We start from the raw sequence: 25,193 nt of genomic DNA, 5'->3' as shown, positions 1-25,193 counted from the left end.
AGAAAATTTAATATTTTTTAAATACATTATATCTCCACATATTCTTCTGTTTGTAATTTTTATTGGAGTGTAAAAGCGTTCGCCGAAGCAGATTTCGTATGAAGCAGGGAATACTGAAACTGTAGGCACGATCAACTTATAACTTGAGGAGACAGTTAACGCTGAAAAATCATCCTTTACTTATGCCAGTTTATCGATTGAAAATAGATCTGCATCAATCAGACAGACAGCTATTATCCTTGGCATATAATTGGTGTTGTGTAATATAAAGCGTATAAATATCTCTTAAGTGATTGAAACAACAAAGATACATTCAATATTTATAAATGATATTCAACAAAAAGCTGTAGAAAAAGCTGACCGATATATTTCTAAAGAGTAAGGTCGTTTAGATGTCCTTGTTTAAGTACCATATATTTGGTTAAACATCGCACTTTAGTGCTATTAGTAGGTACAATGTAGCTAATTGGTTTATTTGGATGGATTTGTGGAATGACCTGATCCTGCTAAAATTCATGACATTCTTATATTTGCTATGTTTGAGTTGCCTTCAGTTTCATATGTGTATTATGTTTTCAATTGGTCATTATTTATAATGTCTTTAAAAACAATAAGCGCTACTCATACCGTGTAGTGATATGTGTAGTGCCCCGATATAATAGTTCAAAATAAAAAAAAAAACAAAAGGACAAATGATTGAAATAATGAACACACAAAAAATACAAAAAAATAATAAAAAGACAAAAGACAGCAAGTACTGACGTGAGAGCACGCACACTCACTAACATATCTGCTTTGTCGTTAAGATGAAAATAAAAACAACTTTCTGGGATCAAATACATTGAATTGTTCGGCATAACACACACAACCGCAAAATAAGAACTTCGACGACGGCGTTATCTAAAAATTGGTAATTGAAATTTCAAAGTGTGTTGATTTTTCTGTGATCTTCTTTTTTTCACAATTAGAGAAACAACAGACTTTAAGAGACGGTAAATAATTTCATTAATGATCAACCTTTGGGAAATGTTTACGTAACCACTAAAATAAAAATAGATGTTTATAAACTTTTTAGCATTTCAGTTATGTAATAATCGAGTCGACAAAATAATCGTTATACAATTTTATCATCTGTTCAGGATACAAAACTAATCGATTCTTTAAAAAAAAAAACCGCACCAGTTTTCCATCTAATCATTCCTCCATCCAAATATGATAATCTGATTAAAATTTGAGTAAAGAAAATGTTCAATGAGTGAAAATGCATAGTGCATTAAATGCCAGGTCCATATACATGTAAATATTTTAACTGTACGAAAGTGAAATAAATACTCGGGCATGTCAGATGAATATCAGAGACCGAGACCGACATGAAGTTGACAATTTTCACACCTACTAGACTTACAATGCATATTTACATTAACTATTAAAATCTTAATATGACTGCAATTAAATGTTTATACCAATAATATGTTATGAAAACTATTGTTGATGGCAATTTCAACGAGCGCAATGAAAATGAGCAACTACCTGGATCAATTAATATAAGACAACAGACAACAATCAATGAGAATAGCTAGTCTAGAAATGATTGATTGGGCTGAAGTTGCTCATATCCCTATACTGAACATATGTATTGTATCTTTAGGTGTCAAACAATTATAATAGCAGTTCTGCAAAATCTGCAAGAGTCCCTCAAATCGCAGAGAGCATTAGTGGTATTGCAATTATTAAGCGAAGACTTAAACAAATTGTTCCTCTTGTAACTACTCCCTTTATAAAATAGGAATTATGGAACTATGGCATTTTAATATCTCGCTACTGGAAAGTATAGGCACTTCTATAAATAAATAATTGTGGAAAGATTACCTATAATTGATGCACTGGTTACTCATGATAAAGTTGAGGTCATCTCTTCTAAAATTTGATACACTCAATCCGGATTTCTTTGCCGTTATGAAATATCTGTGTCATAAATAATTGTCGTAGCCACAATTCTCCACTATTTCATGCATTTAAATTCTTTGAACGCGATTGGAACCAAATTTTGCATTCCAAGTGGCGAAGTGTCTGTTTACAAGAGCACCTAATATAAACCTGTTTTGTCGGGTTTCTTTTTATCACTTTTTTTTTTTTTAAATTTCATTGTACAGTTATACAGGCTGTTGTTTGTACCTATTTTCGTATTTATATTCGGCCATCAAACTGGCATTGATGAATTTTAACATATGATAATTTTTTTAATGCTTCCTGTTGCTTTCTATTTTTAAAGTTCAAAATAACTCCTTAGTTGTCAATTAATCTGTGTTACTTTCACGCTTACCCTTCCGGAGCACTTGATTTCTCTCCCAGTTTTTATTGGAGTTCGTGTTGTTTCTTATTTATTATTTATAACTGTTGATGTAAATGTCCTTTGTTTTTTTAGTCTTTGTTTACTCCTTGGTTTTGATTGTTATTGTCTTTCAACTCAAATGTATCTGTGCATCAACTGCTCTTAACGATACACAATGAAAAGTAAAAAAAACCAAACCTCTTTCAACACCCAAATCTCTGTTATTATACACTAATGCAGCATAGTTAAACTAATGGAATTTAGGCATTATTCTGGGATAAAAGTTGAATTTATCATCCACCGGAAATTTAACACATTCTTCGTATAACAATGGCGTCAATTTGTATCTCGAGGGAGTAAAAACAAGTATTTTGAAAATTGATGTATATGTTGTGAGGCTTCATAAAGTAATGATTATTTTCTATGACTTTGGTTAATTATTTGTTTGCTTTACGTAACACTTTCATAATCGTACAGCATTGAAATACAATAAGAATACATTGAAATCTTTTCCGTTGGCAATGTTAAACATAATACCCGTCGATAAACATCAAATTAATTTTTGTTTTACAAGCTGCAAGCTACATTCTGAATCTTAATGACATTGTGATTAAATCAGGCTGATTGCAACATTTAAGGTGGTATGGGAGTCTAAAATAAAAATGATAGAATTTGTTCATACTTTGCCAAAATTTAGTATCTATTGATATATGTTGAAAAATATAATGAAAAAGATAGGTCACCGCGCATTTTCTCAAACTACAGGACGTGACAAAATGACACATTTTGTATGGATTATTCAGGAAAAAACACTATTTCGTGATTAGAAACTAAACAAAATGATAGAATTGTTAAATACTTAAGGAAAATATAGCTTTCATACTGTGCTTTGAGAATATCAAAAGAAAAGATAGGGTCACCGTACGTTTTTTTTCCGGCTAAAACACAAAATAGGAAAATTCCATGTAGAATCCTTCAGAAAATGCACTGTTTTAGAGTTACCTCTCCTTAAAATGCCAATTCAATATTTTTTTTTAAAACACACAAAAATAATCAACATTTGCAAAAATATTAATATTTATATGTTATATTCTTATAAATTGGTTCTTTTAAATGAAAATTCACATTAAATATCAGTATTCCTGCATCAAATAGTGCTAGCTTGATAGAAAATCTGGACCTTTGGTTCTCTGTTTTTTACAATCCAAGATGGAGGAAGACACCCATACCACCTTAATGCATAATGTATTGTGATGTATTATTTTTAGTCTAGGATGGATACACGCGCCTAATACATTGTGTCTGTTCTTATTCAGTTTATCGGCACCATGTGTTGTTTATTGTTGTTGTTGTTTGTCTTTCTTTGTACGTCTGAGGAGTCAGGTATTGTCGTTGATGTGATATGTTTACTGTCCCAATATTTTAAGTGATATCTTTTTATGTATTTGCACATGAAAAGTATGTTTGAAAACTGAGACAAACTCAAATGCTAAAGTAGAACAGTGTACATGCAGAGACAGATAGTATATAGTATATGTCTCTGGTACATACAATTGGTAATGGAAATGGGGAATGTGTCAAAGCGACAACAACCCGATGTATGTACACATATAACTTGAAAATGTACCAGTCTTCTCAGGTTACCCAGCTACCTGTATACATGTCTACTAATTCTTTAATGTATAAAGGGCAGTGGACTTTTTGTTAGTTATTTTGCTTAGTGTAGAAATTTAATGTTGTTTCTACTTTCTACTGTTTTACGTTTGAAAGTTACGTTACGCACAATACTGTGATACTAGATGATGTTGGAAGCGTAAAACTGAATTATCCTTTTTCAAATTTTCAAATTTTGGAAGCGTAAAATTGATATTTTTTTTTATTTCTCTGCAATATGATTCATAGGTATAGAACATGAAATTGAAAATAAAATTGGGCCTGAAGTGTGGCTATATACCTCACCATATCATACAAAGCTTGTAAACATATGAGTTACTATACATTTTAATTATCTTTTTTTTTCTGACTATCGGTTCATTTCTGTGTCTTATTGTTCCGTTATTAAAAAAGTAAGGTAAATTGTATAAGCAAGACCCTTTTAATTTGTAATTCCCAACAAACTTTTTTAATTAAGGCAAAACACATGTCTTCTTCTTTTTCGGATCTACTTGGGGAAATATTGCATTTTTTACGTTTTATGTCAATTGGTCTCTGGTAGAGGGTTGTATCATTGGCACCCATCATATCGTATATATCTTTGTATTTTATATAGACGTCTAAGACTTTAATGCATTACCAAAATAATTAATGCGATATTTTTTGTTGTTTGTTGCTTACGGAAATAATTCATGCATATTTATAACAACCAATAATTAAAGAAGTACGATCCATGTGATGTTCAAAACAGAAATAGCAAGCAAAATAAAAAAAAAAATCCCCGATAATCATTAATCGCCGTAAAACGTAAAAAATTGACGTTAACATTCGAGACGCAATATCGTGCGTAACGTCAAGTGTGGTTGATCTGTTAATTGTCAGAATGTTTGATTGAATGAGGTGATTGATGTATCATTTTGGAAGGTGACCCGTATTACAAACTAGGGGGATAGCTCTGGAAGCATGGATGGAAGCGATTATATTCGGACACATAAAACACATCAGCTTCCATTTTTACATTCTAATCAGACAAAGATGACGTCACAAACAAAAATACAAATTACAGACAAAAGGGGAACAACTCTCTTTTACACATAGAAAAATAATCCGACCATACATACTGATATATAACACCCGTACCCTTAATACACTCCATATGGACTTTTGGTATCATTTTGAAATTACTCTAAGGAACATAAAAAAATATATACAATCTATAGTTTAGATCAGGCATTCAAAGCATACAGAATATAGCTGACTGTCAATAATTTTATACTTACAGGTAGGCATTACAGAAGATATGTCTATAGACCAACAGCACCAGAAATACTTCCAGATGCAACAAATATTACCGTCCATAGTAATGAAAAAGTCATTTTGAAATGTACAGTCAGAAACAGAAGGACAAAAGATGTAGGTATTTGTTGTCATTTATGCAAAGCGTTTTGTTCTGGTTAAGGACCAAAACGGATTGAGATATATGGACACAATTTTGAAACCTTAATTTATATAACTGCATAAAATGCTTTATGACAGAAGCTAAATCTTTACAAGAAGAGATACTATCTTAGTTTTGACAGTGGAAACAACAATATTTAGTCACATGTTTCACAATAATTAAAATTACTTCTCCAAGTGAAATGGTAGTATTTTGCTGTGCAGCAGTGCTTAGGTTCTTGCATAATTCGAGTGACACAATGTAACGGGTTGGATATATCATGTAAAGGAGGGGTATTTTTCGGAAATACCCCTCAAGAACATGTTATATCTGTTTAATTACACCGAATGTTAACGTACAAAAACGCATTGATAATCGTGATGTTACAAGCGTCCAGTCGCATAGAGTATTTTTTGGTCAAAAACCACGTTAGAGAGGGCAAAAAAAGGCATATTCGTTTTGCATATACCCCGGCGGCGTTAGATAGTAAATTGGTGAAAAAATACACTGGCTATCAACCGATCAAAACCCAGGATTCTTACGAAAGGTGTAATCATATGTTAGAACCTTTTTTTATTTATTTAAAGGTACGTTGTCTCGAACAAGATTGGTCAATGTAGTAAAATTAAGACCTGTAAATTAAGTGTATCCTCGTGAAAAAAAGGAAAGTTAAAGGCGATCTTGCACTTGAACTTCAAAATTTATAAGTATTGATTTATTTTAGAAAAAACAAAAAGAGCGTGGCCTGACAAGCTTTAGACGTGCATTTATAAAAAAAGGAAGATGTGGTTTGATTGCCAACTCTCCACAAGAGACCAAATGATACAAAAATGTACAGCTAAAATAGGTCACCGTACGGCCATCAACAATGAACAAAGCTCATACTACTTCGTCAGCACTAAAAGGCTTGTTTAATGTGACCTTTGTAGATGATTTGACTGAAATCTGAAACCAATTGTCAATCGCACTGAAATCAGGGCCTTAATCCTATTACTTTGTCGATTCATTTCCGCAAATGTAATGCAATATCTTACACCAATCTACACGTGTTATATTGCAATTTAGAAAAATCAAATCAAGCAATTAGTATGAGACATTGAACGTCTATTAGAAAGAAAACAAAATACGTACTGAATTATAGTACGGTTTTCCTTTAAAAAAATATAAGTACCCTTAATCGGAACTGATAACATAGAGTAAAATACAATCTTAGCCATGACATGATTTATATAATGTAATTGTATAATGAAAGAAATAGGTTAATAGACCATTCTAAAGTTATCAACGTCACGTAATTACCATATCGCATGTATGTAGTACATGCCATTTTTTTGTACTAAGTATTGTATAATTGTAATGTATAACTTTAAAGTTCATCAGGTGCAACCCCGACATCAATCATTACAATGGGAAAAATAAAAATTTCTTAAATAAAAATTAACAACATTTATTAACTTTTGTTTCGAAAGATTGCAATGACATTATTTCATTCTTTTATTTATTTATTTTTATTTTCATCTTTTTCTTTTTGTTTATTAATTTTATTTGTTCGTTGTTTCATTTCTGTTCGATGATTTAAATTGGATTTAATGTCCTGTTCAGTTTCTGTTTCTGTTTTGATCTGTATGTTATTACTGCAGTAATTTTTGCTTGGTTATAATTCTTTGTTTAAGTCGCGTCATCTTGTTGCTGTTGTTTTACCACAATTTCTCATTCATCTCTATTTATCGTGACAGTTTCTAATTACCGCCTTGATGTTTTCAAACATCATATCTGAATATCCTATAGCTATCAACACAAAGATCATAAATGTTCATTATATATGAAGTTTCCGTCCGGTACAATAGTGAGCACAAATGAATGCAATTCGAAATATCAAACAGTTTTGACATCCATAATTGTTGCATATATGTATGCCATTTATTGAAATTTCTTGAGTATCTATAGTTAAAAGACAAATGCAACTGTTTTACAACGAAGATAAATGTTCTTTGTTCCTTTCCAATTTCATTTTCTCGTTACAGGTTCAATGGCGTCTTGTACGTAAAAGCTGGCCATTAACTATTGGTACAGAAGCATGGACAACTGATAAAGATATCAGCGTTCTTTATAGTGTAATTAATAAAACAGACGAAAGTTGGGACTTGGTAATCAAACGAGCTAAACCAAGACACACAAATACATATGAATGTCAAATATCATCGACTAAAAGTAATAGAAGATATGTATATCTTAGAGTTCTAGGTAAGTTAAAAATCTATACTATGTTAAATTAAATTTTCAGATGATACCAGCAATACCAGCCAACTCATTGACGAATATCTTGTCTCATTTAAACACTGTTATACTGAACGACTCTAGAAACGGAAAACTTGATTATTTTTTTGTTATTTTTGAATGAATGTGTCACCGTCAAAAGCGATTACTGCCTGTTACAAACGCCAAAATGATTGTTAGAAAGGTCAACAAATTTTGTCTGACATGTTTTGGATATAAGAGAATTAAACAAGATTTGGTAAAAATAATCAACAAAATGCGTTTTTAAAGTAGTTCAGTATATTATCATAGATATGTGCGCTGTTCATACTCTATAGACACTGGTGTATTGTTGAATGCTGTATGTTTAAGAATGTACTTAGATGGGGTATACATGAATGTGTCTAAAGACTTTCTTTCAATTAAGTGTACACTATTTTCAATATGTGTTTGTTTATCAATATACGGTGTTTAATAGATAATCTGAGCCATAATATATTTTGTCGATTTTATTAATCTTGCTTATTCCTGTCAACGCATTTGTTCCGCCTAACAGAAGTTCGAATGGAAACTTTGTTTTAAACATTGTCATAATATCTATTCCTGTTGGAACAATTATTCTATACCATTTATTCCGTTAGGAACATATACTGTAATATTTATTCCTATGGAAATAATATTCCAGAATATATTTTCCTTTTGGAAGTTATGTTATGAAGGAACTTCTATTCCCTGACATTCTAAGAATAACTAATGCAGTTTGTGTCAGTTGGTTCTTGTTTCACTGGATTTTCTAATTAAAATATGTTTGATTCATACCGTTGCAGGAGTTTTATTAGAACGTCTATAATAAAATAATTTGTAACACTTTATCAATATTCAGTTTTACTTTAATTTCAGCACAACCTAAAGACAAAAGACCAGGTATAAATACTTAATCATGCAAAACTTTAGATTAATTTTGAAAAGATAATTATTTCCTCAATTTCCAGGGTTAAACATTTCATTCATATGAAAAAAGAACTAGAATAAATCTACGATAAATTCAATAGCATACGTTAGTACAAAGAATGAAGGACTTGAATATTTAATGCCAGCTGAATCAGGGTTTGTGGATATATTGGACCACGAACTTTGCCTGGCAACAGTCCAACTACAGACCTCTAAACAATTTTGCAAGGGTTCTGTAACTTGCAGAGTGTAACAATCTGCCTACATTTCACATCGAATTAAACGTCCAAAGTTGCTGCAATCTTATACATCTCTCAAATCCAAACAGACGCTCAACTTTAAAGTGTTTTCCCCTTCAATTCTACACAAGATGTTATCTAAGTAAAAACTAATCAATTAAGAGAGAACAATCAAAGATATGAAGTCGTACATGTATGTAGATTTGTAGATTATTTCAATCGTTATGTGTTTTCGCGATGGCTTTTCCTCCGACTCTCTAGAATTGTTTGATTTAGAAAACTCCATCGTTCTGAGAAATTATTGAACAAAAGTATCTCATAGGTACTGTATGAAAATGTATTTTTTCAGGTATACGTTTAACAGGGACAGCCTATTTAGATCTTCACCAGAAGATTAACTTAACGTGTAATGCTACTGGGTTGTTTCGTGCTCCAGACGATATTGACTGGTTTCACGATGGCAATATCATTGACCAAAAAGATAAACAATGGGGCGGAAGGTTAAAAATTTACAAACGAATACAAGACGTTCCTGGAAGGATGTTGATTAGTGAACTTATTATTGAAAGAAGCACATTAGATGACCGAGGGATGTATGTTTGTCGAAGTTCTGAAAATGAAGCTTCAAGTTTTCCAGTGAGCATTTTAGATAGTAAGTTTATATTTTGTATTCACATATGTTTGCTACTGACAAACAAACAATTAACATTTTCTCAAAAGTTGTTAAAAGAAGAACTACAAATGTATATAAAATATTCTGGGTTCTAAAACACATTTTGTATGGATACTTAAAAATTCCAAAGATCTTTTAGAGTTCATACAATCTAACTCTCTTTCATCTTGTAACAGTATTATAACATTTGACTTCTCTACTCTTTACACAAGTATTCCACATTCCAAACTAAAAGACAAATTAAAAGAGTTGGTATTACTTTGCTTCATAAAAAAGAATGGCCAACGTAGATACAAGTATCTTGTCTTAGGGAGGGATAAATCCTACTTTGTAAAGAACCACTCTGATTCAAACAAAAAATTCTCTGAAACCGATATTATCAAGATGCTTGATTTCTTGATTGACAACACATTTGTTACGTTCGGAGGACGTGTTTTTCAACAGACTGTCGGCATCCCAATGTGAACAAACTGTGCCCCTCTACTTGCTGACTTGTTTCTTTATTATTATGAGGCTGACTTCATGCAGGAACTTCTTAGGAAGAAAGAAAAGAAGTTAGCAATATCCTCTAACTCTACTTTCCGCTATATAGATGACGTTCTTTCACTAAAAAATCAAAATTTGGTGACTATGTGGACCGCATTTATCCCATTGAATTGGAGATAAAGGATACTACAGATACAGTTAAGTCGGCTTCATATCTTGACTTACATCTAGAAATTGACAATGAGGGTCGATTGAAGACAAAACTTTACGACAAAAGAGATGATTTCAGCTTTCCAATTGTGAACTTTCCATTTCTAAGTAGCAACATTCCAGCAGCACCTGCATACGGGGTGTATATCTCTCAATTGATACGATATTCCCGTGCTTGCATTTCCAATCATGATTTTCTTGATAGAGGGTTACAAGGAAGCTATTAAACCAAGAGTTCCAAATGGTGAAGTTGAAATCATCCCTTCGTAAATTTTACGGACGCCATCACAAGTTGGTTGACCGTTATGGAATAGCCGTTTCACAAATGATATCGGATATGTTCCTTACGTCGTAACTACAATCCCCTTCCCTGTCATGAACTTGACCTACCGAATTAGACTATTTACCGGATTTGTAATCACATAAGCAACACGACGGGTGCCGCATGTGGAGCAGGACTTGCTTACCCTTCCGGACCACCTGAGATCACCCCTAGTTTTTGGTGGGGTTCGTGTTGTTTATTCTTTAGTTTTCTATGTTGTGTCATGTGTACTATTGTTTTTCTGTTTGTCTTTTTCATTTTTAGCCATGGCGTTGTCAGTTTGTTTTAAATTTATGAGTTTGATTGTCCCTTTGGTATCTTTCGTCCCTCTTTTGTATGCTTATTTTTATTTTTTATATAGAGGTAGTATACAATCAAACGTAGTATCTACACATTTTCATGTTGAAAATAACTGAATCATTTGTGTACAAAAGGCATTATAACCCAAAGCAATCCGCGAATTTGTTCGTTAAACGGTCTCCTTAAAGTCTTATTTTTGTTATGTGCCGGAGCACTGAATCACCATCGTCTTGTATAATACAATGCTTGTTGTAGAATCATGTTTCGTCAAGGACACACAACATTTTAATCAGTTTCAATTAATTGTATATTCTATGAATACGAATGCTACTTGTGGAGAAGGATCTGCTTAACACCTTTTAATGGTGAGATTCGTGGTGCTTAGTCTTTAGTTTCTGTGTTCTATTTTGTAGACTGTTTGTCTTCTCGTTTTATATTGACCAGCTCTCTTAGATTCACATAGAATGTCCTTGGACACTTTCTCAAAAATTTTACTTTCTTTTAGTTCCTATATAATTGGAGTTGATTTTAGAACATTATCAGTGTACATGGAGACCTACAGATCGATTGATAAATGTAATCTACATATATGAAAAGTTTAAAGCAATGGCTAAGTATGAATGGTCATATTTTAGCAGGAAAAACAACTCGATATAATGACTTGTACTACAGAGGTATGAAAACACATGCCTGGAGCATACACTCTTTGGTTTGAAACGCTATTGTTGTCAACGGTTTTGTTTGTAAATACTCCCTTTCAATGTATTTGTATTAGTTTTGTATATTTATACATGTATGTTGAGTCCGAGTGTATGCACTTTGTTTTTTTATATATATCATTTTATTCTGGTATCACCTAAGTTGGACAAAGATATACAGAAACACACTTAGTTTACATTACATTGCATACAAGTGCATTTGTTTATGAAGCATTAAATATGATTTTTTTTACAACGATATGATCAGTATAGCCGACAGGTTAACATCAGAGAGAATCCAGTTTGTCATTTATAATTCTAATAAATTGGCACAATTTTCGAAGTTTAGATTTCTGTTTTTGGTTCATAATAGCATTTAATTTTAAAACATTACAGTTCGTTAGGTATTTCTTGTCAATAAGTAGTGTTCTATCTGTCAAGAAACTGCTGCATTTCATGACATAGTGGTATTCGTCACCTATAGCAACTCTGCGTAACGGACACTTTCTCTGTTCTCGGGGAATGTTTTGCCATCTGCCATTTTCAATCAGCAGTTTATGGTTATTATTATCCTAAACCGCGACATTGTTATTACATCCTTATCATCAAGTACGTTAAGGTAGTGTTCGAAATTGTGTGATGTCTTGTATAGGCGATATTTGAGGGCTTTAGGCGAATCGTCGTTTAATGTTATTTATTTGGTCGATATTTCCATCCACTTCGCAATTGAACACAATAGTACAGTCAAACTTACATATATAAAGGGCAAATCATATCTCGTATTTCGACAGTTTAAAACGTTATGTGCTATAAATATTCAAACAGTTTTAGATATAACAAGAATGATGTAAACGTTCAAATACTAAATACATTGTTCAAACAAGCACATACATAGATAAGAATCAAACAAATTGATGTATAATATAGGCACTAGTTTATTATTGTTGAAGTGCTGTAAACATTTTTGTAGTTGTTTTTCTTAGTGACACACATTCAAAACATCTTTTCCTAAATAGTGGATTCAATGATCCTATGGACAAAGAATAATATTGTGACTTTTTACAATGGATATATAAAATATGTGAATCATTGTATTTGCAATTAATTTCATTTAGAATTTTGAACAATGTAAACATTTGAATAAGAAACACGATATCATTTCAGATGGGGTACCGAACAAAACAAAAAGATATGGTAAGTATTTTTTTTTTAATTTGAAATGAATTGAATACAGACTAATGCGGTATCATATAATTGACAAACGAAATGTTACCTACATTAATTGTGTATTTAAATACTTCTGTTCCTTATCCTGCTTTGAAAAATAACGAAGTAATTTATAAATATTCGGTCCATCTTTACAGACAAACAGATAATGTGAAACTCAGGCGGAGTATTACATGAGTATTGTCATTTCCCCAAATATTAATGGACATTTCGAGTATTTTGAAAACAACTACTCAAACTATTAAACTTGCAAAATTTAATAACCAATGTTTGGAAAATAAAAGAAGTTGTCATTTTCCTGAAATATGTAACAAAAGACAACGAGAATATAACAAAATGCATATAATCAATAAATTGTTAAAGGTGAAGTAAACATAACATGAATGATACAAAAATACTGGAATGTAGTTCAGATACAGATTTTGTGAAATGCCTCGTTTTAAACTTCGATCGTCACAGTAGCGGATATTGCCAGATATGTCTTCAGTACCAAAAGACCAATGACAACAGTTTTATTTAAACTTAAAAACTGTCATATTTTACCCATGTTTTTAATTTTACCATGATATTTCATAAACGTTTAATGTTGACAGACACATATCAAATCGACTAGCGGATTCATTGAATCGACCATTCTCTAAAATATTGACTTAGAGATAATTCTTATTTTTTTATATATATTTTAGGCACAGAAAAGGTTTCTGAAAACAAATCAGACGACAAAAATTCAAACAGTGCAGCATTTAATTCTATACATGTTGTTTTAATTACATGTATTTGTGTGTTTGTTTCGTGTAATAGCTGACAGAAGTAGAGACAGACATAATAGATTCATTAACAAACCTATGTGCCTTTTCTCTAGTGGTGTTTGTGCTCAGGACAATGAAGGCCGAGAGGACATTAAAGGCTGAGTTATAGATTCGGTGGTATGTAATAAGATAAATGCATTACAGAAAGGCTTTAAGTTGAGATGATGTGATAGCGCTCTGGACGATGATTAAATTACTCAAATGCAGGATCCAATATATGATGGATGAGACGCGACATTGATGTGCCATAAAAACTAGACTTCAACACTATTTGTATTCATACAGCAATTAATGCAAATGTTTAAGACAAATAATCAAGAATTTGGCAATGCATTGAAATAATTTGTATTTGTCTGTCGAGACAGTAATAGATATTATCTTTTGATCTGATATATACGAATAAAAAAGACTAACGTATTGTCAGAATGATTTAAATGTAGTTGAAAACAAATTCAAACTGATTATTATGTAGATAGCCCTGTATATGATTTGTCTATATCATTGTGAATCTTTGTCGATGGAATTGTGAAATCCCTTACAATTGCCAGAAGTTGTCAACGGAAATAAAAATATCGGTATATGAAATTCTGTTTTCTCTCTGAATTTTTTTTTTTTTTTTTTTTTTAATGTTTTAACTTATGCGAATGAATTTAAAAAGTTTAAGACAATAAGACGATTGCATAATCATCGGTGAATAGGTACACTGTTTAAAATAGCTGGTTTAATGTTGGTTTTTTTTCCGTGTCATTTGACAAAGTATTAATTGAAACTTTAGTAGTGCACTAAAGAATCTAAATTAACAGATTAATTACGATGATAGCATTATTAGGCGTATGAAAGCTGATTTTATGTAAGTTGGTTAATTTTGTATTATTAGAAATACGTTGTTATTGGTCTCTGGTTTCATTAGTCAGTCAATAACCTACTTTTTGGTAGTCTTGATATTTACAATCCGCTTTATTCAAATAGTTGCCATTCCATCAAAGGATTTTGTTTTTAATTGACATATGCAGTTGAGCGTCATATCTGTGACAGTTTTTAAAGCAGCGGAATGAAAATTTTTATTGGAATAGATTTTTCTAATTTCAGCTGAAATAAAGGTTATGTTTGATAATTGTTAGAAGGAAAATCATGCTTGCATGAATTAAAGCGGGCATAACAATATTGTCAATCCAAGGGTGCAGTTATCTAGTTTATTCATTTAACCCGTAAATGGCGTCAAAATTCATCTAAATATATATTTGTTTGTAGTGGGGAATAGTATGAATCTTGCTTATCGGTAAACTATTAACACTTACTTTTAATATTTTGCTTATAAATAAACATGATTGTTTACAAAGTATTTCGTTTTACTAAAAATACAGGGTTAAATTAGTATAATGCAATTATCGTTCTTTTGGTTTATTATATGGATATATCATAAATCAGATTTTTTTATTTAACATTCTTTTCAAGAATTAATAAAAAAATATTGTTATTCTTAAAAGTTTGAATTTCATTTTGAAAAATCAGAAATAGTTCTGTTAAGGACCGTAAATTACAATACAAGTTATACATAAATAGGAGAAATGTGATTAAACATAACCTTCATAAACAAAAACTACAAGACCACTATAACAACAGTTCAGTGTTAAATAACTTTAAAGTATGTAAAGACCCAATTGAATTTAAACTTTTCAGAGAGTTGATTGTTCCCTTAATTTATCTTTACAAAAATGCAACAATTGTATTTCTGAAGTATTGGTATACAGCTTTGGCAAAACATGTATGAATAATGAACTTCCTTAAGAATGTTGTTGAATGGAAAACGTCGCCGTATATCATAGTAACCTCTATTTATAAAATCAAAGCTTGATGGACTCATTACTCAAGATATGCACTGTATGTATTTTTATGTCATTTGGCATCAACTTTAAACTTATAATACAACGGTAATCCCGATTAAAAATTGTGATAGATGGCCTCAATACTCGCCATCTTTAACGGTTGCATCGTTATCAAAAATTGAGGTTTACCAAAATTGAGATGTTATTTGTTTTTCAAAATTCTTTTTTAGGATTGAAAAATTTCATCATGATGAGTATAAAATATCAAAACACATTTTAACTTATTTCTCACAAAAAGAAAATAGCATCAAATATATCTAATATTACAACTTGTACGCGTTACAGCCTGTTTGGTTAAAAAGCTGTCTTTTTTCGTTTCGAAATTGACAACCCATGATTATTTCCTTTAATCTTAAAAAATATTGAATGTTAACTCATGTGTTGATATTTTCAGCGCGAACAATAGGTCATCTGTTGTTTTAGCAAAATAAATTTAGACAAATTAATCATATTGTGTAAGTGACTGGTGTGATTTTGCTTACTTATATTGAATAAAATGTACTGGATTACCATTGTTGAAGAAGACCGCAACACTAGAACGGTACAAAATTATAACAAATAAAGGCAACAGTAGTATACTGCTGGTTGAAATTCATAAATCGATTGAGAAAAAACAAATCTGGATTACAATCTTTACTCATATGTTTTTAAATATATTGTTTCCATTTAGAATACATGTACATTGTTTGACTTTGTTATTGTAAACCCATGTAACATGACTTTAATTTGTTTTAACATTGATCGAGTTGTTTTGTAATGATATTTTAAAATAAATTTATTTTAATAAATTAAGATTCGCCTTATTCGCATATCAAAAACAGACTGTTCGTTTCACATTCTCATACTTTGAGGTTTTTATTGTTCAGTCTTTAGTTTTCGTGCAGAAAGTGTTTTATTTTCTGTTGTTTGTCTTTCACTTAAGTACAGTTCTTTATAAGAACCAGGCAGTGATACATGTGATGCATGAGGGGTTTCAGTTTTTTTCTATAATTGGCCTAGTAGAAGCAATAAATGAATCCTGCTCAAAAATTAATTTTGAGTGGGTAAATATGAGTGGTTGCCATGGTAACGGACACTCTATTTTTTGGTTGTTCAGCATGGTGAAATCTTTCAAAAATCAGCTAAATCACAACATTTCAGAGCCTGATTACGAATAGAATCATGCATATTTCATTAATTTTCATATCTTGCCATTGTTTTCCTTTGACATACGATTTCTTGTATTGTATTATCTGCCTCATTTGTGTTACCGATTAGGTTTTGAGCGATAATAGATGACATTCACATGGTCTGAATGTTTGTTTTGTTGAATATTTTTTTAGAGGAGGTGGTGTCCATTTATTAAAACATTATGTCTTTTTTTGTCAAAAGTCTGATGAAGCGTGTAAAAGAACAAAAATTGGAAACACGAAAACAACACACTTTCTTGAGGAAAGATTGAGGAGTTAGTAGTTTATAAATGTTTAAATCTCGTCTACTTAGAAGGGGCAAATCAAGTTTGCAATCAAAAGCTGTATAAATATCAAGCTACATTCAATCCAAATTTCATGATAAAAGGTTATTATCAATTCTTAAAAGGAGGGACAAAATATACTAGAGGTACAGTCAATCCCTAAGATCGAAAATAAACTGACAACGCATGGCTGTCAAAGACAAATAGACAACTAATAGTACAAAAACACAACATAGAAAACTAAGGACTCAGCAACACGAACCACACGAAAACTAAGGGTATTTCAGGTACTTTGGAAGTGGAGCAGATCCTGCTCCACATGTGGCATCCGTCGTGTTGCTCATTTTATTACAAACCCGGTAAATTGTCTTATGCGGTAGGTCACATTCGTTATGAAAGGGAAAGTGGATTGTAGTTACGACATAAGGAACATATCCGATATCATCTGTGAAACGGTTCTTCAATAACGGTCAACCAACTAGTGATGGCGTCCGTAAAATTTACGACGAGATGATTTCAACTTCACTATTGAACTCTTTGATATCTTCCATTTATTAATTTATTAAGAACACAAGAGTTTTGCTTTATCAATCTGTTAAACCCATAAGTATAAATGTTTGGTTCCCAAATATGAACTCTAATATTCTCTTGGGTAAATTAATTTTTCAAAGGCAGTTCACGTTTTTACACTTTTTATGCACATATTGAATATTAAAAATGGTTAAAACCCGATGTGAAAAATTGAATAATTATCATCATTGCCCTTGCACTCGATTTGGCCTTTTATATTATTTATTCGAGAGTCAGCGATGGACCTTCTGTATACGAAACGTGCGTCTGCCTACAAAATTTTAACTTGATTAGTTGTGTTTAAAAGAGGGACGAAAGATACCAAAGGGACAGTCAAACTCGTAAATCTAAAACAAACTGACAACACAATGGCTGAAAATGAAAAAGACAAACAGAAAAGCAATAGTACACATGACGCAACATAGAAAACTAAAGAATAAACAACACGAACCCCACCAAAAACTAGGGGTGATCTCAGGTGCTCCGGAATGGTAAGCAGATCCTGCTCCACATGCGGCACCCGTCGTGTTGCTTATGTGATTACAAATCCGGTAAATAGTCTAATTCGGTAGGTCAAATTCATGAAAGGGAAGAGGATTGTAATTACGACGTAAGGAACATATCCGATATCATTTGTGAAACGGTTATTCCATAACGGTCAACCAACTCGTGATGGCGTCCGTAAAATTTACGAAGGGATGATTTCAACTTCACCATTTGGAACTCTTGGTTTAATAGCTTCCTTGTGAGCAGTAACCCTCTATCAAGAAAATCATGATAGGAAATGCAAGCACGGGAATATCGTATCAATTGGGAGATATATACCCCGTATGCAGGTGCTGCTGGAATGTTGCTACTTAGAAATGGAAAGTTCACAATTGGAAAGCTGAAATCATCTCTTTTGTCGTCAAGTTTGGTCTTCAACCGACCTTCATTGTCAATTTCTAGATGTAAGTCAAGATATGAAGCCGACTTGAATGCATCTGTAGTATCCTTTATCTCCAATTCGATGGGATAGATGCGATCCACATAGTCACCAAATTTTGAATTGTTTAGTGAAAGAACGTCATCTATATAGCGGAAAGTAGAGTTAAAGGATATTGCTAACTTCTTTTCTTTCTTCCTAAGAAGTTCCTGCATGAAGTCAGCCTCATAATAATAAAGAAACAAGTCAGCAAGTAGAGGGGCACAGTTTGTTCCCATTGGGATGCCGACAGTCTGTTGAAAAACACGTCCTCCGAACGTAACAAATATGTTGTCAATCAAGAAATCAAGCATCTTGATAATATCGGTTTCAGAGAATTTTTTGTTTGAATCAAAATGATTCTTTACAAAGTAAGATTTATCCCTCCCTAAGACAAGATACGTGTATCTACGTTGGCCATTCTTTTTTATGAAGCAAAGTAATACCAACTCTTTTAATTTGTCTTTTAGTTTGGAATGTGGAATACTTGTGTAAAGAGTAGAAACGTCAAATGTTTTAATACTGTTACAAGATGAAAGAGATTTATATTTTATGTACTCTAAAAGATATTTGGAATTTTTAAGTATCCACATCTGATTCTGTTTAAAAGATCCGCCATGTAAAGCAGTAATCCAATGTTTGATAATAGTAAAAATTAGTCACCTAGTCTAGATATTTGTTCTCGAAAGAAACTTTTTACAACAATCTTTCATATTCAATATCAATCAAATTATGATTGAAAAAATTCTAAAACTAATAGTTTTTCAGCGTTATACCATCAAAATCTACCTAGAATGCATATAATACATTTTTAAAGGGAACGGGATGGTTGGTGCAAAGAAAAGAACGGAACGCAGCTATGGTCGCCTGTAAAAGTTGACAATGACATATGATATACAAGGCTATTTAAATCATCAGGAGCAATTTCATACTACTCGAAAATCGACAGTGATGGAAATGAGAATGCGTCAAAGAGACAACAACCTGATCAAAGATAAAAAAAAAAAAAAAACCACAAGGCCACTGTCCAATACCCTATTTTCTTTCATTTATTTTTATAAGTAACAAAAGAGACAGAAGATATCACAAAAGAAAATTGTATACTTAAGTTAGTTGTAAACAGTCCATTAACCAAAATGAAGAAATTACAAAAAAAAAAAGTCTATAATGTACTACCGTACAAATTTCACACTTAGCAACAGGAACACGGTTGAAACCGTTAATTGGTAAACGTTCTTGTATCTACCATAATTCAGTTGGTGCAAGATTTTGAAAAATTATATAGTGATAATTTTATTGTTACAAATGTAGTAAGACAGCAAGATATGACAAGATCAAAAATAAAGAATCAAGAATACGTGTACATTGATTACAATGATCATCTCACACTGTCAACTTTCCGTTGGCACAAAACCTCCATTTATGTAGGAAAATTCTCGTTTTGAATTTTAATTAATTATAAAAATCAACACATGAACTAAGTATAAAACTGATGTTGTTACACTTCATTGTGAACTACCGTAAATCAAAACTTTTTAATTATACGGGACGAACAAACGGACTCACAATACGGAACTAGAATCGTCATTACAATCATATGCCGGTCAAAAATATACCATATTGACATAAACAATCAAACTAGTAAAATAAAATATTAAGCAGATGAAAATCATATTACGACAGCACGCTAGTACTAAAAATATCACATATCTTATGTTTAATTATTTTTTTGTACAAATGAAGATTAAATTCTAAATAAACTCATCATAGATAACAGAACTAAAAGAGTATTATATTTGTAGGTAATTCGGTCAAACGGATACTAGCGAAAATCGTCAAAAACGTGCGTCAATATATATCGTCAGTCTTGTTTCAGTTAAAAAAATCGGTTATAACTAATTTCATTTAAAAAAAAAATATTTTACTTAGAAATCATATTACTCCGCAACATCTCCTGGAGCGAAATCATCAAACGTTGTCTGAACCTTTTAACTACTATGCTAATAGGCTAAAACTAGCGGGAATGGGTCAAATCAAACGACTTTTTAATTTTGTTTTAATCACAAGTTTTAAAAAAAAAGTTCCATTTCTTTATACAACAGTTACAATTCATTAAAAAAAAGGCATGCAAACTAAAAAAACTTGATTAATTCGGTCAGAATATATTTGAATTAAGAGTGAAGGAAGTTTGAGATAAAGAATAAATAGGAGACCTTAGAGACGACATTTACTGGAATGACATTGATGAAACAGCTGCTTCTATAATGTACTTGTAGTAGTTATAGTTTCAACATTTAAAAATAGATTTTATATCAAAAATTTGAATATAAAAAATTGAAATATAAGAATATCAATATTAAATTAAAAATAGATATATAAAAATATGAATATAAAACAGATCTTCTATTCAAAACTCAATTAGAGTGAATTATAAATCTGATCAAATGAATTAAGGACATCTTAAGGACATCTTCAGTAACATGCAATGTAATATAGGTTTCTAACTGATATAGTAGATAGCCATCATTTACCTCTTGGAAATACAATGTTTAACCTACGTTTAAACTTTAAAACGGATGAAAATGTCAATAACATAACGTGTTCTAACCGGTCTGTCTGCATAATAATGTTATCACTGACTTTTTATGTTGGTGACATGTATCTTCAAATAACGGCTCCTACATTTATGATCATGAGAAAACCACATTTAACAGCAATACACTTCGCTACAAACGATTGGCATGCAACCGTTTACATTTTACAATACCTATAAACCTGCATCAAAGAATAAATACTTGAAAATATGTTGTAAATTGCCTTAACATGATTTTGTCGCACGAATGAAGTCAAAAAATGTACGGATATCTTCAAAAGGGAAAAATAATTTGGTTAATTAACAAGGCTTTCGTCTTTTATGGTCTGTTTTTTCATTGCCTTGTATGTTTGATAGAGATGAAGTTGCAGAACTAGACAAATCTCATAAATAACTTCAAGTTTTATGATGTTATGTTATCATACAGACAAAAAGCAAAGCCATTAATCATCACGCACGTACAGACGATACCGAATATAATGATTAAAATATGGTGACCAACCTTATAACAAACGGCTCATTTGGTCTTGGTGCATCTACAATATTGGCCAAACAATTATAAATCAGATACGAACTATTCAACTGATGATCCACCTCTGCTCCGTCTTTGTCCATTATAATGGCAATATTTTGCCAACGAACAACACAATAAAGAAATTGGTAATCAATTTCGTATTATGACAGATATATCACTAGAATATTTATGTATTGTTCTTACATCAGCCATTTGTTATGCTTTACCTTGTAGTAAGACCAGTGATATTAATTCAACATTCAATCATCAGTTTCTAAATTACATCGTTATAAATGGCTTTATATATGAATATGTAAACGTAAGAAGACCTTAACTGTACGCCAGTTGGTTACACATATCATATAGACATTATATGTTATTTTTTTTTTATAATTTTACAAAGGATTTTTTTTTGCCCACGCATAGATTACTTGAGCCGTATTTGGCACATCTTGTTGACATTTTGGGTCGTCAGTGCTCTTTGATTTGGTACTTGTTTGGTCTCTAACTATTTTAATCTTAGCGTCACTGGTGAGTTTTATATAGACGAAACGCGCGCCTATCATATTGAATTATCAGTCTTGTACCTTCGATAACTATACATGCAAGTTTAAAGAATGGAATTCCAAAACTGAACCACAATGGTAAAATACATCAATACAAATTCGCGTTTAAAGAGAAAAACAATAATCGACTATGAGAGTTGCAATCGAAAGTTTTGCAAAACAAAGTGTAGCAAAATTTGTCAACTGAAAAATAAAAAAAATTAAGCAGAATGCAAAAGTCGAAATGCGATTATTGCTGCTTTTGAGTAGAATTTTTTGTTTTCAAGATCCAAAATATCAAATTGTCCAATTTGCTCTTTCCAAACATATAAAACATAATTTGAATATGTTTAGATGTTTGATTCAAAAGAAGCTATCCAAAGAAGAAACGCTGGATGACATATCAGTACTATACAAGCTGCAATAACTTGACCTTTGATCGACCGATCGAAAAATCAAAAATCAGTAGGGGTCTTTTAAACACAAGGTACATTATCCACACAAAGACTGTGCAATTCAAACGTGACACTAGACACTACATAGCTTCAGGGAAAATATCCTAAAACTAGTCCATATTAGCTGTTGAGGATTTATTTTTTTTACCGATATTTTTATTGATTTAACCCAATTTACATGTAAGGTAACATTCATTATGTATAATTAATAATTACTTGTGTTACTCCTTGTCTCATATCTAAGAACTCCAAGAATTGATAGATTGGCCAGTTAAGGAAGCATACATCATGTATGTCCAATCTGTGTCGTAAATCAGATTACCTCACATAACTCAGTATTGATTAGCTCTCAGCACGAACCGTTAATTAATCGACAGGAAATATTTCCTCTCTAAACTTAATTACTTATCTACCGCTCTTAATCATATTGTACTCCAGAATCCTGCAATGTGTCCGATCAACTTTACTGATTACGTTGTCCCCTGTGATTTTGTTCAATTTTAGTTCCTTGTCTCAGCAAATTCTTTTGTGGTAAAATTTTTCCAGAGACTAATTGGTAACAATTAGCACTAACGATCGGAAACACATATTGCGCACGGGTATCAAAACATAATTTAACATGTTAGATAAAATCTGTGGAAGTGCATACTGTTAAGGCTTATGTCAATCTGATTAAAATCAGATCCTCTTGCTAAGTTGCGTTAGAATTGCACAGTAAGACTTAGACGAATTTTCATATTGGGTCAATTTCGAGTCATTTTTGTCTCTTTTAGTTGCACATTTCCAGGTCTCTTGTATTTTCTTCAATTGAATCATTATAGTTTCTGACATGTTTGAACTGTCTTGAACAAAAATAATTGACTTGGCTATAGACCTATAGCCATTCGTATTTCTCCCTTCCATTTATAATGAAAACGAGTCTAACACAGAATGTAATTATTTGCAGCCATGGGTGATCAGAATGGAAACTTTAAACTTAATGGCACAATCTGTATTCGTTTTTGGATTGTCTGTACCAATTCAAATTCCCCGCCTTTTTTCCTGGTGAACATACTTTACAGTACCCATCTATAATGTCTTTAATTTTTTGTTTAATTTGTTTTTGTCCTTATTCAACAGAACTTGTTTCCAATGAACATAGAACAGACAACTTTCAATCAAGCAATCATTGTTCTTGTCTCTATCGAGCTACACGATAATGCAATTTTGTTATTGGCCTGTAAATAAAAAGTGTCCTTTAGGCATATCGTTAGTTTGTATTTTTCGTATTACCTTATCATCTATCACGATATCATCTTTTTGCCTATAAGCTATTCTAGCATTAAACGACTGGCAGTGTATACGAGTCATAACATTGCATAATTTAATTTCGAAACAAAAAACATGTTGATATAGCATAAAAATACTAACATGGTAATATAACACTATTTAGTCCATCACATACAGTTACTTTCCTTACTTGATTTCGAAATAAGAGCATCTGAATAGGCATAGTTAATGTTCACTGAAGGACGCCTCCGGGTGCGGGAATTTCTCGCTACATTGAAGACCTGATGGTGACCTTCTGTTGTTGTATTTTTTCATTTGGTCGGGTTGTTGTCTCTTTGAAACATTCCCCATTTCTATTCTCAATTTTATTGTTGATAAAAGAACCTTATTTTAAAAATCAATATGAATATATAGGATTTTTACTTGTTCTAGACGATAAAAATTTAAAAAAAAACCATATGAGATGTTCATGTTTGTCTTTTCTTCTGCTTTTTTTCTACATGTAGCTGTGATTTAATCAATTTACTATAAATGTGCCTGTGTTTTTTAGTTTATTAACTAGTTTATTTGGTGAACCATGATATCATTATTGTCCCATTTAAGGAGGCACAGATCATGATCAATTTTGAATCTGCAGACCGGAATGTTACAAAAACAAATTAGATTTTATTGACATGAAGAGGTTATTTTACCTTTAAATTATCTCAATGAACAACTGTAAGTATCCTAATGTTGTATGTAAAAATCTTAATTATTGTAACTTTTTAAGCTTGTATCATTCTTGTACAAAATGTTTGCTTCGATGGTAAACCATTTTGTTTTCGCATTCTGTTGAACTTCTACTGTAATCATTTCATTTCCGGCCGGAGTTGACAAATGACATAGATTGAATTATCACTGGACGTTAGGACGAAGCTTTAGTAATGCCAATGACGGATATGTATCTAACTTTATTCTTTTATTTGGACGGATCCGTTCTGACTTGATTAAAACCGAATTGTTAATCCATTTTGATAAACAAAATATAATTCATTACAAAAACAGAAAGTAATTACATTTTAAGATAGTAAGCAGATATGTATAATTTTTTTTAAAAAGTAACGCACAATTCATCTATGAGCAATGGTAAGCCAAATAAGTAGCATAACAGCATCCACACGAACAGTCCTATATGTAAAAAAAAAAAAATTAAAAATGGTTTGATGAAGGTAAATGGGTATTCTGAAACCAATTACCTAAACTGGACAATCTGATCGATATCGATATTAATTGTTTGGGATGTTTGCTAACATTATCCTTTCCTCATTTTAAAATTTCAAACCTTTCTCATTGAGGAATTCGCAGCATTTT

The 25,193-nt window shown here is 31.6% G+C and overlaps 1 protein-coding gene across 3 annotated transcripts in view; it reads left to right on the top strand.

Annotated features, from left to right (window-relative positions):
* The window catches only part of LOC134715111 (zwei Ig domain protein zig-8-like), a 52,999-nt gene extending 38,786 nt beyond the window's left edge, over window positions 1–14,213 (top strand). For 2 of the 3 annotated variants that reach the window (XM_063577030.1, XM_063577031.1), the window contains 7 exons: window positions 5,268–5,398; window positions 7,448–7,667; window positions 8,580–8,603; window positions 9,219–9,521; window positions 11,496–11,534; window positions 12,723–12,752; window positions 13,472–14,213. In XM_063577030.1, coding sequence (XP_063433100.1) covers window positions 5,268–5,398; window positions 7,448–7,667; window positions 8,580–8,603; window positions 9,219–9,521; window positions 11,496–11,534; window positions 12,723–12,752; window positions 13,472–13,590 — 866 coding nt within the window. In that variant the 3' untranslated portion in view covers window positions 13,591–14,213. The remainder of the gene's footprint in view (window positions 1–5,267; window positions 5,399–7,447; window positions 7,668–8,579; window positions 8,604–9,218; window positions 9,522–11,495; window positions 11,535–12,722; window positions 12,753–13,471) is intronic. The other variant, XM_063577032.1, reaches the window with a different exon arrangement.
* Window positions 14,214–25,193: the final 10,980 nt, after the last annotated feature.

This window comes from Mytilus trossulus, chromosome 4 (genome assembly GCF_036588685.1).
Source record: "Mytilus trossulus isolate FHL-02 chromosome 4, PNRI_Mtr1.1.1.hap1, whole genome shotgun sequence".
NCBI classification, from domain to species: Eukaryota; Metazoa; Mollusca; class Bivalvia; order Mytilida; family Mytilidae; genus Mytilus; species Mytilus trossulus.
Note: the sequence above shows the minus strand (reverse complement) of the source record. Positions and strands in the feature narration are given on the sequence as shown.